We start from the raw sequence: 16,667 nt of genomic DNA on the forward strand, positions 1-16,667 counted from the left end.
ACATTAAAAAAAAACCCCAAAAAACAGTAAACATGTTTATGTGGTGAAAATGCACTTTCGCGTAAGTGTGCTCCCCCGTTTTGGTTTCAGTGAAATGAGCTTTCGCTCAACAGTCCTAAACCCATATATATATATATATATATATATATATATATATATATATATATATATACATATATCATGTATGTATAACTTCTGACATCCATATATGATTGCTAATGTTTCTTTTTTTCAGTCTGTGCATATCTAGATTCAAATAAAACATAAACATGCCAAACTCAAAAAACAAAAAACAATGACCACCAGTCGCCAGACAAGGACTCACTTTATTCAAAAACTTATTAAGCACTTTCGTCCAGGACTATCAGGACTTCTTCAGAATAAATATCAAACAAAACCCCTGTCTTTAAATACAAAAAAAAACAGCCAGTTTTAAACATGTGACCTACTGAACTCCGATAAGTCCGGCCTTAAATTAAAATGTTGTGTTTAAAACACAGGTATGATTAACCATTCATCTTTGTACCAGCCAACAGAAACTTTTTGCTCTTACTGCTCCCTACTTAGTGCACAAGCCTAACCTAAAAGCCATGCTATAAATTATTAAGTATTTTTAATCGTATTACATATACATAGCTTTTAGTTTTACAGCACTGCTAACAGATATAATGTCACTGAGACAAGGGAACACGGGGGTTTGATATTTTAACTGACACTTTATTTCCTTAGACTCCAAAAACAAGTCAGAAGGTCCACCTCTAGGTCCCATTTTAACAAGATCAGTAACAATAAATTTAAAATAGTGGGTTATGGGATCCTTCATGTGTTTATATAACACATTTTTTTCATCTCCTTTTTTGATACAATATTGATGCTGATAAATTCTTTCCCTCATAGTTCTAATGGTCTTAACTATATAGAATCCCTCACATACCTGACACTTCGTGATATACCGTACCCCCTTACTACCACAATTATATTTACAGGAAAGTTTTATGTCTCCTAACCTGTCCAGGGTTACACTGGTTCCTTCCATCGCATGTTTACACTGACCACAGTGCCCACATTTCAGCATCACACCTTTACTCTTAATTCTAATAGGCCTTTCAATGAGTGTTTTAAAACAGGTGTCCTTTTTATAGACAACAGTGACTTTCTTACGTACCTTGTCTACATTATCCTGTTCCAGACCAAAAATATTCCAATTATTATTGATAATTCCTTTTATCTGATCAAAGTGCAGATTGTAGGGCAAAATCAAGGCCCTACTGTAAGTGGTGGTGTTACCAATTGTCTGGGGGTTTAAACCATTGTCTATTGTTCCTAACAAAGGCACATATATCCCTCCTTTTCTTTTATTAACTACATCTTTTTCTATATTAAGGACAAATACCTGTGGATATCCCCCCCCCTAATAACATTTCTTTCAACTCATTGCATTCCTTTTCAAAATAATTTTCACTGCTGACCATACGTTCCAATCTCACAAACTGCCCCTTCACCAGTGCCCTCTTTTGGTGAAGGGGATGCCAGCTATCAAAATGCAACAAGGTGTTAGAGTAGGTCGGCTTTCTATATAATGTAGAAACAAATTTCAATTTTGCCCTGTCCTTCATAATCCTTACATCAAGGTAGTTTATACTTTCATAGTGAAAGTTCATTGTAAATTCCAGAAACTCTGTGGAGTTGCTGAGAAATTCAAAAAACTCAAGTATTATTCTAAAAAGTAATAATGTCGTCCAGGAATCTACCAAAAGGACTCCAACACTGTGCAAATCTTGAGGGAAATATTTTCTTTTCCCAATATGCTAACTCCACATTTGTGAAAATGGGGGCACAGGCTGCCCTCATCGCTACACCCTTTTTTGCCTAAATAACTGGTGTTCAAATAAAATAAAATAATTTTTTAAGATACATTCCATTAATATCCTTAAAGTTATACCTCGAGAATTGTCCGTTTCAGTAAACTGACTTAAAAAAAAACTAAAAAAAAATCTAGACCTGTCTCATGGGGAATAACGTACAAGTCCTTAATATCAGTGGTTACAAATATTAAGTTCTCACCATACATCTCATCAGTTATTCTAGATAAAAAAAATCCCATGAGTCTTTTAGAATAAAGTATTGTTTTTTTCTAAATTCTCTTGACATAAAGGTCCACATATTTAGCTAAAGGGTATGTTTTTGATGCTTTAGCTTCAACTCTTGGACGAAAAGTGGGGGTTGTTCAAACATTTGTGAATTTTGGGTACACCAAATATGGTGGGGGTCCTTGGATGTGATACATGCAAAAAATGGTATTTGTTTTCATCAGTTTGCCTGTTCATTAACTAAAGACAACATTTTGTCCACATAATCATTAACATTCATCTTTACAAGTCCCACACCTTTATCCGATTTCATTACCCTAATAGATAAATTCTCCCTGATCTTACTAAGCAAATTAGTCTCATCTTCCATCAAATTGGAATAACTTTCAATTGATTTTGAAAAAGACTCCTAATATCATATTCATAGGCCCTTTCAAACCATTGTACCACCAGTTGAAGTGGTGGATTAAAGGTGCTTGGTTTAACACACATGTCCTTTAAATTCTCATGTCACTGTTCTGAAACAAAAAGTTAAAACTGAGTTTCCTGGTAAGCAGTTTTAGCTGTGGAAGTGTTTTGTCAAGTTTCCGTCTTTTGGCTGGTACAAAAGTTAAACCCTTAGAAAACAAATCCGCCCATTTTTCATCAACTTCAAAACTACTAAAATTATACATTTTAAAATCACCTCTGTTATTGCAAACTATGTTACATACATTGTTTACATCATCATTACTGTCTGTTATGATCACACCATCAAAGTCCACTGGGTTGTTATCGTCCTGAGGACTAAAACATGCATCATTCCTGGAAGTAAAAATTACCAATTCCTTGGACAAAAGCACTTAATAAGTTTTTGAATAAAGGGAGTCCTTGTCTGGCGACTGGTGGTCATCGTATATCTAGATTCAATGTCTGTCAGACCTCTGGAATACAAAATAATTGGCCTATTTTTTTGAAGGAAGTCTGCACCAATATATGATTAGGCTTTAGCAACCTGTGAAGTCAATGCTTGTGTGATTTCATACAATTTTAAGGTGAAAGTCTATGTGATAAGTTTTATCAGGAGAGCAAAGCTTTTTTCTTGCGCTGAAGACCAGAATTGTTAGATATCATGGTCAAGGGGTCTACATCATAAGGTCAAAAGCCCTAAAGAATGAAAATCAAAATATCTAAAACTCAAAATATTGAAAGCATTTTTAATGCAGGTGGGCTTGCCCCCACGCACCCCCACCCTTGCTAATTATATATACCAACTCCGAGATCGCACAACAGTGTAGATGGGCCAAATTCCCATATTCGATATTTTGAGTTTTAGATATTTTTGTTTCCAGTCTTTTAAGTTTTCTATCGTATAACATAGACCCACACCCTTAAGACACTTCAGAAGAAGTACAGTAATGCCTACAGGTTAAGAATAAACTTTGAAAGATAATGGTTTATTTGATGAATACATTGTAGAGTAGACTTGACCATAGGTTTATGCATATTTGCAACTGTATTCACTTTTTTCTTAATTTTAAGACCGCGTTTTGAATATTTGGCAGCATAAGTGATTTGCACTTCTACTGCTTGAAGTGCTACAAAATATGATAGTATAACTACCAGGATGTTGTGGTCTCATTTGAACATTTCTTTACTCATCCACTGCTGTTTCTGGAAGTATCTCTGGGGATCCCTTCTTAGACTTATGTCTAGTAACATCTTGGTGCACCTCTTGACAAGAGGCTTTTCAACAGCAAGTATTGTATTTGTCATAATACACTTGGGTCATACTCATTTTGAACAAAAGTCTCTGATTTCTTCTGAGTAACTTTCCATGTTCTGTATCAGTGATGAAAGATCTCAGCTACTCAAGACTTCTATTCAACTATTCATTTTCACTGTTCTATCATGCTTTGTTTCACTCTGGTATTTGCTTTAAGTCTTTCTTGCACAAAAATCATATTTTATCTTGAAATATGGAAGCAGAGAGATAGGTAGTCTATTCTCGAATGTAGATTAATAGTTGAGCTGGTAATCAACATACACTTTGAAATAATTATTTCCTTACTCCAGCAAAGCTAGATGTGCAGTGACATGACAGTCACTTAATGCTCTGAGCTTTCCTCTGAGGCTTGTTAGCATTTGAACTGTTCTCTTGACTTTAAATTAGGACTGTGGATAAACTGGACTTTTGGTAACATGTTGAAATTCCTACTGATCTAAAAATCTCTTTAATGTCATACTTGCTTACCGGAGACCATTACCTGAGACAACTATATCAGGTATTCCATATCTCAAAAACACAACTTTAGATGCATTGATGATACCACCAATTGTAGTGTCTATTAAATTCACTAGCCTCTAGAAACTCTGATTTATTGTAGTGACATGCATACACAAAGAGCACACTCTCATATACTGCCCAGTTTGTACTGACATGCCTGGCCAGCATAATGTATAATATGTTATTATACTACACTTTACAGCTCTTTAATGTGATGTGTAGTAACTCCAGACCTAAACATTGATCTGCTAGGCACTCATAAGCCCAGATATAATACATACCATAACTAACCTTTCACAACTTGTCTCCTCACGAACCAGGAAAAAAACTAATGCCAAATATATATTTTGTTCACAAACATCCCTCACAAATTAAAACAAGTCTGGTATCTACCCAATGCCTTCAGTGATCACCTTCCCATCAAGGCCATTCTTTCTTACAAAAATCACTAAACATCCTGTTTTAATTATTACGAAGAAACCATTTCTAAAATCCAAAGAAAACGTACTACATACAGAACTTCAGAATGTAAACTGATGCCCCCTGCATGAAGCAATGTTTCCCACTGCAACAATAGTTATCTTCAACTAACTACTGAATCTATAATTTTAAAGGTCTTTCTCAATAATAATCTTGGAGTTAATGGAAAATATGCCCATGACTCACAAAAGAAATAAAAGCAAAACTACAAAAGTAGGGACCAGGCTTGATACAAAAGGGAATCCTTTTCCTTACCTACAATGAAGAATTTCAAAAGTTAAAACATGACTGTAAAATGGTCAGAAGGAATAGAAAAAAACAAATATCTATGCCCCCCTATCCAAACACTTTCTGGAAACTAATCAAACACCATTCATCATACTGTGATTACCTTTATAATCTGGTAAGTCCTCTTCTGCTAATATGGGCAGCAAACTTCTGGAAGAAATTGCCATGAGTATTTCCACAGTCAACACTGCCCCTTCAGTTTCCATGGGCTCTCAACATTCCATTAATTTCCCCAAACCCTTCCTCTTTTTCCTTATCACACTCTTACTCCCCACAATGCTGTCCTCTAGACCCACTTTCTACTTTTGGTATATCATCTGCAAATATGTTGTGAACCTACCAGAAAAAAAGACAATAAAAAGCATCTCAAGCCCAAAAGCATTGCTTTCCTCATTTCTCCATTGAGTTGTACCTTCTATCTCTAAATCCCTAATACATGTATTTAACCTCGTACTCTCTACACAAACTATTCATCCTCAACTCAAGCATGCACCAATAGTCCACATTTCTAAGGTCCTCACCTCTCCCATTCCACAGGAGCTCATATCTATTCTCAGTCCTTTAATCAAATTATTATAGAAACTTCTCTATGACCAAATTCTGCAACACATTAATAAGTATAGTATCTTGGTAGACAGCTAACATGGACTCAGACATGGCAACATCACTCTTATTGCTATATACTCCCCCACTGACAAAATATTCATCCATGCAAAAAAAAAACATCAAGCAGGTGCTGTTGTCATAGGCTTGAAGTATGAAGTGTCAGTCACGTTGTCATATAAAAACCTACAGTTCCCCAGCTTCAACCCACCCTTTCTTAACTTGTTCTCCAAGTAGTTCAACCAAAGCACATTTTCCATCACTAGCCCAGCTAATGTCAGCTGCAAGTATTTTCAGATCTGACACTTGGCATTCTGCGCATGGTCCCATCCTTTTTGGTCTTTTCATTAATGATTATGACTCCCTCACATATCTCTCTCTCTCTCTCTCTCCCTATGTAGGTAATACTGTGCCACATAACTCTGCTCTGGATATCCCTACTCTACAGAACAACTTTTAGTCTGATTTTAATCTGTCTGGGGTTAGCTAACCAATGACAAGCTCTGCCTCAACTTCAACAAAACAACGACCATGTTCATCTGCCCTAATAATACATCTTGTGAAGAACAAATGGTCAATAAACAGCACCTCAAAATAACTCTTAAAACTTTGTCTCATCACTGCAATATTACCTCTTTCACACTCTCAAACTTCAAATATTTTATCTATTTCTCACTCTCAAAACTGAAACAGTGCAAATTAAAACAGAAACATAAGCTATCAGGTTTGTACCCCTGTGACATACAGAAACATGACATACTGTACTTTTTCATGTTTTCAGTGATTTTATTTCCTGTTTTAATTTTATTTTATTTATTTGGTTCCCACTATAGCTGTTTACTATCATCTGTGTCCTAGATAACTTTTTCCATCTACTGCTCTGACATCGCCCTAGCAGCAGTGTGGCTTTCCTCATAGAATAAGGCCTTGCAAGTGGGAAAATCTGTTTCTACAAGAGGGAAAAAAATCCACTGTGCTGTTACTTCAAACTAACATTTTATTACACACACAGTGAGTAGTTTCATCTGTTCACATTCAGACTTCTTCAAACTTTTAAGTCAGGTGTTTGTCCATTTTGGTTTTAAAAATCTGTATCTAAGCAACCTGTGAATAGATGGAGAGAAGATCATGGAGTCCTGTTATAGAAAAAAACTATCATTTCTCTGAATCCACATTTTCCATTTCTCAGACAAAATGCCCTAATGAATGGGAGTTACCAGGTGACTGTGATGAAGCAACGTATTTTTAATTATTTCTCATAATACATATTTGCACGTTTCTTCTATTTTGACAGGATTTAACATCTGGATACTAAGCATGTCATAAAGAATGAGAAAAAGACCATGTATATATAGCCAACTTTATCAACACATGTTGCAGAGCTCACGTCTACACAGGATGTCAGACTACATGATATACATCTCTGAACAGGTACTAGGCTAGAAGCACCATTTCCTTAAAACAAAGCAATTATATATTACAATGATATAACAACAAGCTGAGAATTAGCTTCAGCTTCCAAACTTGGGTTTAACCCTCTTTGCCTTCAAATGAACCGCTTGGGAATCTCAGCACATCACTTAATCAGGCAATGTTGCCAGATCCCTTCAGGAAACGGGTATTTGTGCAAACACTTTACTCCCAGGTTCTGCATCGTTTGTCAACTGCAAAACAAGATGTAAGTTAGACCTGCAAAACAAAATCCCAGTGATTTAAGCATATGCCGAATAATATATTTCTGAAAAGTTCTCATTTTAAGAAAGTTTAAAATGGACTAGATACAACTTTTCTTAAAATGTAATATTTATATTAAGTTTGCTGCAGAGACATTGACCTACAGGACGTTTGCCATGCTCTTGGCATTTGTGAGAAAAACTCATGATAATGGACTCCATTATTTCAGATTTTATCATCAGACAGTTCGTTTCTTGACTTATTCATTTATTTACTGTCTAGTAATTGTTTTTGTTCTCTTTGCAGGTTCGAATTCGAAGTACTGACCAGAATTACCAGGTGACAGTGAACGGGCAGCATTTTATTAATTACAACCATCGAATTCATGAACTAAGTGAAATCAAAGCATTGTATGTTCATGGTGACCTCCTCCTTCACCAAGTTAATCCATACATGACTTAACTGTTGGATTTCAGTAAATACTTCATCACTGAAAAACATCTATTATAATACCACACATTGTGCACAGTGCAAGTTTTATTAATTAACTTCATATCCTGATGTTTATTTTTAGTCAAGTCCATTCTTCGTTCGATTAGTTTACTGTACTTCATGTTTATTGACAGTTTAAATATAGCACATCACAACTGGATAACTATCCATGGTATTATGGAGTAGTAAGGCTATGTATTTGAAGGTCATAAGTCAACATACTTGAGGTATCTGAAATAGTTTAACATATTGTCTATTAAAATGTCTGCATGTGACAAACATTATTTTTGTTTTATTACTTCTGGGAAATGTTTTCAATTGTGTATGTTTCCTGTGGCTGACATTGTAATATGTTTTTTCTTCTCTCTGTCAGAGCTAATGGCTCTTTGAAATGAGAGGGTAGAGACTGATATGGAGGACTAGGAAAGATTTGTTTATACTAAACACTGCTGCCAGTTTTGAGTAGATTTTGGAGTTTGTAATCTGGAGATTTACTGAGAAGGTGCTAAACAAAAGCTTGTTTCATCAAAGGCATTTTGCCTTGCACAGTTATTTCCTTTTGTGTGGCGTTCTACTCAGAAGGTTCTAAAGATAAACTTTTGCATTGCATATTTACTTCCTACTGTGTTTGTTTATGTGTGTGTGTGCGTGTGTGTGTGGGGTGTGTGTGTGTGTGTGCGTGTGTGTGTGTGTGTGTGTGTGTGTGTGTGTGTGTGTGTGTGTGTGTGTGTGTGTGTGTGTGTGTGTGTGTGTGTGTGTGTGTGTGTGTGTGTGTGAGTGACATATCCAAACTTAGAAAATGTAACTGCACATATGCATTCCATATGCTGAGTATACTAATGCATTCTGAATATCACCCTGAATATTATTTAAAATTAACATGGCCAAAGAACAGAGCTTAAAACATATAGACTACAGTGGCCATGTCACAGGTACACTGTATGTTTAATACATTTGGTTAGGGAAATGGAGAGACTCAAGTTGCCACTCCTAATCTCCTATTCTTACATTTTCTCCATTTGATTTATTGGATGTCAGATAATGTTGATCATCTTTATAGGACACATATTACTTCATTATATAATGGAGCACACCTCTCAACTTAGATTTTTGCAGAATGCCCAGATTTCTGATTTATATTTTTATTTGGTTCTTCATAAAATTTTTGTTTTTTTACAAATCATTGAGTATTGAAGTCACTAAATAATGCCAGACATTTAAGTTTCAGACTTCATATCCTTCAGAAAATGTATGCCAAAGCAAAGCCTGGTATTCTAGCAAGATATGAGCAATATTTAAAAAGTGTCCATATTTTCAGCCATTGTACCCCATTATTTTGACCTTGTCCAGATTTTTCATGCTAAGAGGTTGAGAGGTATGTAATGGAGCTACCTCTGTAGAGCTAATAGCCCTGTGCTGTGTGTTTCAGTAGTGCTATGGAGATAGTAATTCAGAGGCATGAAAGAGTTCAATATAACAAAAGTTTATTAGTGATCTATTTGCATGATTCTGAATTGAATACCTAATGCAGTTCAAGCAACTGCCATAGTACTCTCCACTACCAACCCATGGGTATCTACAAAGAGACAAACATGCAGACAGACATACTAATAGATACAGATGTGTACAAATGCATTCAATGTGTTAATTCCACCATACTCAAATTCATTCAGACAAATACATATACAATCACAACACCTATGCAGTCCCTCACACACTCACACACACACACACACACACACACACACACACACACACACACACACACACACACACTCACTGAGAGAGTCACAATCATGTCCCGACACACACGCACAGACACCTCACACACATTCATACATATGCGGGCACACACACTTACCTACTATGGCATTAACTGTCCCATTGTTGTCATAGACAACAATGGGTGAACACATAAAGTAACATGTTCAGTCCCACTACTCTGTTCTGAAATAGTGCAGTAGAACTTGCTTTTGATTTGCTTACTATAAAATTTTGATCCTGGAGTATGGCTCTGGGGCAGAGATCATGGCTAAGCTACATTAGCAGCACTGTTAAACAGCTGCATTTGCATGCCACATAATCCAACAGACCTCTACATTGCTACTTGCTGGAAGCTTCATACCATTGTAGAGTTATGGACCATCTTTGAATCACTTCCCTGTAGCCCACTAAGCAGTTCTGCTAGAAACACAGTTTAAAAACAGTGCATTATATGTTTATGGTGTTCCTTAATAGCCCTGAAGCATTTTATTATTCATGTATTTTCTGTTATTCATATAACTGAACTATTTTGTCATGCAGACACAAACACACACACACACACACACACACACACACACACACACACACACACACACACACACACACACAAACACACACACGCACATGCAGCAGATTTGACCAGTTACCTCTGTATGTATGTAGAGATTGTTGCACACTCAGAAGTCATGATACTGCAGTGCTGATAGCTGAAAAAGAAGATTAACAAAGATGACAGTCTCATTGGTCATCATACCTTTATCCGTGCAGAAAATAAATGATGCACCTTGTATCTATTCATTTATGAAACAATTTAGAATGCAGTACCTCTTTTTCAGCTAATTGTAGGCTTCTGTTTTGCTGTTAAAATGAATTTCCTATTTGGCATAAGTTGACTAAGAGCCAGTTCTGCAGTCTAATCTGAGCAGTTTAACCCAGGTGTTGTGGACGGAGCTGGCTATTCTCCATGAGCACTCTTGGAGACTGTGTATGTGAGTAACATGCTGTTATGTGCATTTTTATTTATCTAGCTGAATAAAAAGTACTGAAAGTGTTTTTTGTTTTTTAATTAAAATGCACATTGCTTTGCAATAACAGCAGTATAGGTCCTAGTCTCAATGGGGATCAGTGCTGCTTGGCATCTTTCTATTTAATGCATTTTTCTTCTCAGTAGACTGAAGGTAGCACCGTTGTTTTTTGCATTGAAGACTGGAGGACTGCATATGCAATAGTTTTAGAAACTGCCTTGTTACTAATGCCCCTTAGTTTAAATGCAATTAAAAATACTACTGCACAGAATAATGATACACAAAATGTCAAACTGGAAAACTTTGAATGTGAAGCAGTTATTTCCCTCCCTCCCTGCTCTGGAAAGCTTTACACAACACTACTGACTATCCTAAAGTGTTCACCTCAGACTGAAAGGATAAGGTGTTATTCAGTGTTATTTCTCTATTCAGTATATCCTGAGTCTACATTTGATAAAGAAATTATTTCATCTATTGCTCTTGCATTATGCATAGCCTGTCCCAGAAGAAAAAAAAATAATATTTGTAAGTGTTAAAATGAATCAAGGAAATGTATTAGCTGTTTTCTGAAATTTTCAGTAACAGATTCATGTTTCCTCTAACGCATCTCATTGAAACAGAGCTTGATGAGATGAAGCTCTATAAAATGGATGACAAACATTTTTAGCTTTGCCACCTAACCTCAGTAATGTGGGGGATTTTCCCTCACACACTGTTACTTATATAAACTACCCCATTGTACAGCAATGTTTGGAAAGGAGACTTTCTCTTATAGAGTTCTACTTCAATGAGGTGATTATACAATGACCTACACAGTCACCACTTACGATTTATTTTGCATGATTTTTTGTCTGTGAAATGCTCTTTTTTATTCATATATAAAGTGGATATAAAAAGCATACACACCCCTGTTAAAATGCTAGGTTTTTGTGATATAAAAAGATGAGCCCATAGTAAATCATTTCAAAATTTTTCCCACCTTTAATGTAACCTATAACCTGTACAATTCAATTGAAAAACAAATCTGTTAGGGGAAAAAATATAAAAAATAAAAAAGTACAATAAGCTGGTTGTACAAGTTGGCACACCCTTAAACTAATGCTTTGCTGAAGCACCTTTTGATTTAATTATGCCATTAAGTCTTCTTGGATAGGAGTCTATTAGCACGGCACATTTTGACTTGGCAATATTTGCCTACTCTTCCTTGCAAAAGCCCTCCAAATCTGTCAGATTGCAAGGGCATCTCTTGTGCACAGCCCTCTTCAGGCCACCCCACAGATTTTCTATTGGATTTAGGTTTGGGCTCTGGCTGTGCCATTCCAAAACTTTAATTTTCTTCTGGTGAAGCCATTCTTTTGTTGATTTGGATGTATGCTTGGGGTCATTGTCATGTTGAAAGGTGAAATTCCTCTTCATCTTCAGCTTTCTAGCAGACGCCTGAAGGTTTTAGGCCAAAGGTGACTGGTATTTGGAACTGTTCATAATTCCCTCCACCTTGACTAAAGCCCCAGTTCCAGCTGAAGAAAATCAACCTCAAAGCATGATACTGCCACCGTCATTCTTCACTAGGGATGGTATTCTTTTGGTGATGCAAAGTATTGTTTTTGCGCCAAACATATTCGGAGTTGTGGCCAAAAGCTTCAACCTTGGTCTTATCAGACCATAACACATTTTCCCACATGCGTTTAGGAGAGGTGATGTATTGTTTTGCAAATTTTAGCCGGGCCTGGATGTTTTTGTGTGTAAGAAAAGGCTTCCGTCTTGCAACCCTACCCCATAGTCCAGACATATGGAAAATACGGGAGATTGGTGCCACATATAGTACACAGCCAGTACTTGCCAGAAATTCCTGCAGCTCCTTCAGTGTTGCTGTAGATCTCTTGGCAGCCTCCTTGACCAGTTTTCATCTTGTCTTTTCATCAATTTTGGAGGGACATATAGTGCTTTGCATCATCACTGTTGTCCCATATTTTCTACACGTTTTGATGACTGTCTTCTCTGTGTTCCATGGTATATCCAATGTTGTGGAAGTTTTTTGTACCTCTCTCCTGACTGATACCTTTCAACAATGAGATCCCTTTGATGCCTTGTAAGCTCTCTGCCAACCATGGCTTTTGCTGTAGCAGGCAACTCAGTAAATGTCAGGAAAATCCTACTAGGACAGCTAAACTTTATTTGGGGTCAATAGAGTCTCTTTAATTGATAGGGCGGCCACAGTGGTACAGTGGTTAGCATTGCTGCCTCACAGCAAGAGGTTCTCATCCCAAAGACATGCTGCAGGTGGATTGGACACTCTGCTGGCAACTCGACACTGTAAAACTCCACTGCCATTCAATGTGCGGACAAGGTGATAAAGAAGAAGAAGAGTCTCTTTAATTGATGGCAGGTGTGTACCCAAGAAGACTGAATGTTGTAATTAAATCAAAAGGTACTTCAACAAAGTATTAGTTTAAGGGTGTGCACTCTTATGCAACCAGCTTATTGTACATTTCTTATTTTTTATATTTTCCCCCTAACAGATTTGCTTGTTTTTCAACTGAATTGTACAGGTTATAGATCACATTAAAGGTGGGAAATGTTTTGAAATGATTTACTGTGGTCTCATTTTTTTATATCACAAAAACCTGGCATTTTAACAGAGGTGTGTACACTTTTTATATCCACTGTATATATACGTATATAGGTACCTATGTGTGTATTTCTTAATTTTGTCTAGCTGCTTGTTAACAATGAATACTCAATGAGCTTTCAAGTTTTTGTGACTAAAACAGGATGGCAGTTATTGCATGCTAGAATATGGCAGATAGCTTTCTTGCATGTTGTGGTTTTATTGTATACTCTGACTGTTAAAGGACCACAATGGACAGAAAGTGAAAAATATATATATATATATATATATATATATATATATATATATATATATATATGTGTGTGTGTGTGTGTGTGTGTGTGTATAAATATATATATATATATATATATATATATATATATATATATGGCTCTATGCCAGATGACCCACTTTTTGAAAACTCAAAAAGAAAAATATCAAAGAGACCATATGATAAAAAAACACACAAAAGTCTACACCTCTGCACCCCTCACACCCCCTGCTAATTACATATACCAATTCTGAGATTGCACTATTGGACTACAGTGAGGAAAAGGGTAAATTTCCCAGTCCTCACTGCACCGCAATCTCCATTCAAAAGCTTCATCTTTTCAAAAACTCAGTTATATGGTTTCGACCATATGGAGTTTGAGTTTCTGAAATCTTTTGTTAAATTTGTTAACAGGGGTAGTCCTACTTAGCTAAAGCCCATTTTCGAGGGAGGGTCATGGAGAAAAGCTCCCAACAAAGATACATAGGTATCAGTTAGGGTACTGTAAAGTGTAAGATTATATACAGTTCTAGAAATACATCCATTAAAAGAAGAGAGAATCCACAGTTAGAACGCTTATGTCATTAGTTCTACGCAATCCAAATGTGCCACAACTACTTATTATGATTCTATTTTTTTTTTCTAACTCTGAACGCTCTTATGGAGCCAGGCATCCTGATGTGATCACTTCCTTGTAAAGCTGAGGGAGGTTGCCTATAATGTGTTGTGAGGGCAAAGTTGATGATGTTAATTCACTTTAGTCTCTCCTGTCAAATCACAGGTTCCATTCCCTTGTAACAGAAATAATGATAAATACTGGTAAGTTTAAAGACCCCAAGTAAAAAATGTGCATGATTGGTTTGCAGAGACTTTTACATATCTGTTTCTTATGGATATTTTACACAAACTGTAAAAACTGTTTGCTGAATTGCTAAGAAATATCTGAGATAACATAACATTTTGAAAAGAAAGATTTGCAGGTTTCAGGACATGTTCCTATTCATAGGTTCATAGGAAGAAGATGGCATGGATTTATACCTATGTCTTGAGATCCATTGATCCAAGCTGCATTTGAAAATAACCAGGGAAGGGTTCTACTTAATGTGAATAGGAAGCCTGTTCCAAAAAGGGGGCAATCTCTGACACACATATCTGTCTTTCCAGCATGTTTTGTTTCAGTCTCTGACTAAGTTTAGATCCCTAGATCAGGTGACCCTCGTGCTGTTTGACTTGCAGATGTGTAGCAGCTCCCTCAGGACTGGATTTCTGAGAGCCTTATAGGTCAGGCATAAGTCACCCCTTAAAAGTTGGTAAGAGACAGAGCAAAGGGATTAGGGCTTTTAGTCTATCCACATAGGACATGTTGTTTACATCCTGTAGTTTCTTTGTAAGGAACCTCTGAGGTCACTCCAATGCTGTAAGTGCCTAGTCAAGTACATGCCAAATGGCGCATTGTATGTGATTATTGGTCAAATGAGGGCTGAGTACAGCAGAACTATAATTTCCTTGGATCTGGATGCCATACCTTTACTTATAAGTTGTGTCACATAGAATGACTTCCTCACTATTGTGGACATGTGGAAGTCAAAGTTCAGGCTACTATTTTCTGTGTACCTAAATCTCTCACCTCTGAGCCTACTCTTAGGGGTGCGCTATTGATGTTGTAATTTGCAAGGGTATTTGACTTCCCAAAGGGTACAATAATGTATTTTTTCACATTTAGTTTTAGGCTATGATTCTGGCACCAATCATTTGTCTGATCTAGACCCTCCTGAGAGATATCTACATCATTGGGGGATTCAGTGATTACCCCCAGTTTGCAGTTGTTGGCAAACGTTGTCATCTAGAGGCCTTCCACATTAGCCTTGACTTTAGAAAGTATATTCTGAACAGGAGTGGTCCCAGCACTGAGTCCTTTGGCATACCACTAGAAACTGCCCCCTTGCTGGATCTGGATTCACCTACTTTAACCATGTGTCTTGTCCATGAGCCAGTTGGCTAGTCATCTGGTGACATAAAGATTTATGACCAGTTTTGTGAGTTTATTCATAATATATGTACTGGTTTACCCTCATCCATGGCCTTACTGACTTTGTCAAAGAAATCCACCAGATTCAGTAGGCATGACCTGCCCTTGATAAAGCCAAATTGGGTCTGGACCAGTGTTTGGAGGTTTCCTCTGTTATTATTTATCAGGTCCTTCCATGGCCTTACTTATATGACTGGTAACAATTATGGGTCTGTAATTTCCCAGGTCAGTAGCTGGTCCCCCTTTATGCAGAAGGATGACTGTTGCTGTCCTCCACTCACTCTATTGGGACAATGCCAGTTTGGAGGCTGTGCTAAAATAGAGATCCTAATGCACTTGATAATTCCTGATTTAAGCTATTTAAGAGGCAACCTAGTATACTGTCAGGTCCCATTGAAGCCATGTTATAGCTTTAGAGAGCACAGTTGCAACCTGTTTTTGGTGATAATTGGTGATGGAGGGCATTTCTTGGGAGAGAACTGGGGGTAATGAAGATGTGAAATTTGAGCTGAATTTGTTGGCCAGCAAATTTTCTGTATCTTCTAGCTGACTTTAGGTGGTGCCATCTACAACTAATTCCACACATTGTTGGGTGTTGCCCTTAAGACTGCGGACATAACTGAAAAATGCCTTATGGTTATCCTTAGCTGTGGAGGCTATTTTTACCCCAAGTCTGCTTTCAGAAACTTGACTAGTTCCCTGATTCACTTGTTTAGACTAACAAGGGACTTTTCTTTTTGCTCTGTTGTGCACATTTCCTCAAACTTCTCAACAGGATTTTCTTTCTTTTGTTGTACACCCTGTTAATACCAGCGGTCCACCAGGTGGCTTGTTTTTGCGGTTTGACTTGGGTTTATTTCGGTCTGGTACTGCTGTTTCTATGCTGTTGTTTATATGGTCATACAGGGCTTTTGTGTATGCCTCTGCATAGGTTTCTGTGTTTTCTGTATTTGGGGGAGGTAATTTATCTTAGAGAAGTTCTTAACGTTTTTGCAGTTAGGATTTGTTTTACCTTTATTTCAAGCTATGTGATCTGATTTTACCAGTAAGGAGATCACACTCGGGGGAGGGGGGGGG

At 37.0% G+C, this 16,667-nt stretch overlaps 1 protein-coding gene across 1 annotated transcript in view; it reads left to right on the plus strand.

The window, feature by feature from the left end:
• LOC122804503 (galectin-3-like) overlaps positions 1 to 8,502 on the plus strand; it is a 272,792-nt gene extending 264,290 nt beyond the window's left edge. The window contains exon 6 of the mRNA XM_044074416.1: positions 7,708 to 8,502. Within this exon, the coding sequence (XP_043930351.1) occupies positions 7,708 to 7,863 (156 nt within the window). The 3' untranslated portion in view covers positions 7,864 to 8,502. The remainder of the gene's footprint in view (positions 1 to 7,707) is intronic.
• The last annotated feature ends 8,165 nt before the right edge of the window (positions 8,503 to 16,667 follow it).

Source organism: Protopterus annectens, chromosome 6.part0 (genome assembly GCF_019279795.1).
Source record: "Protopterus annectens isolate FY-2018-M chromosome 6.part0, PAN1.0, whole genome shotgun sequence".
NCBI lineage: Eukaryota > Metazoa > Chordata > Ceratodontiformes > Protopteridae > Protopterus > Protopterus annectens.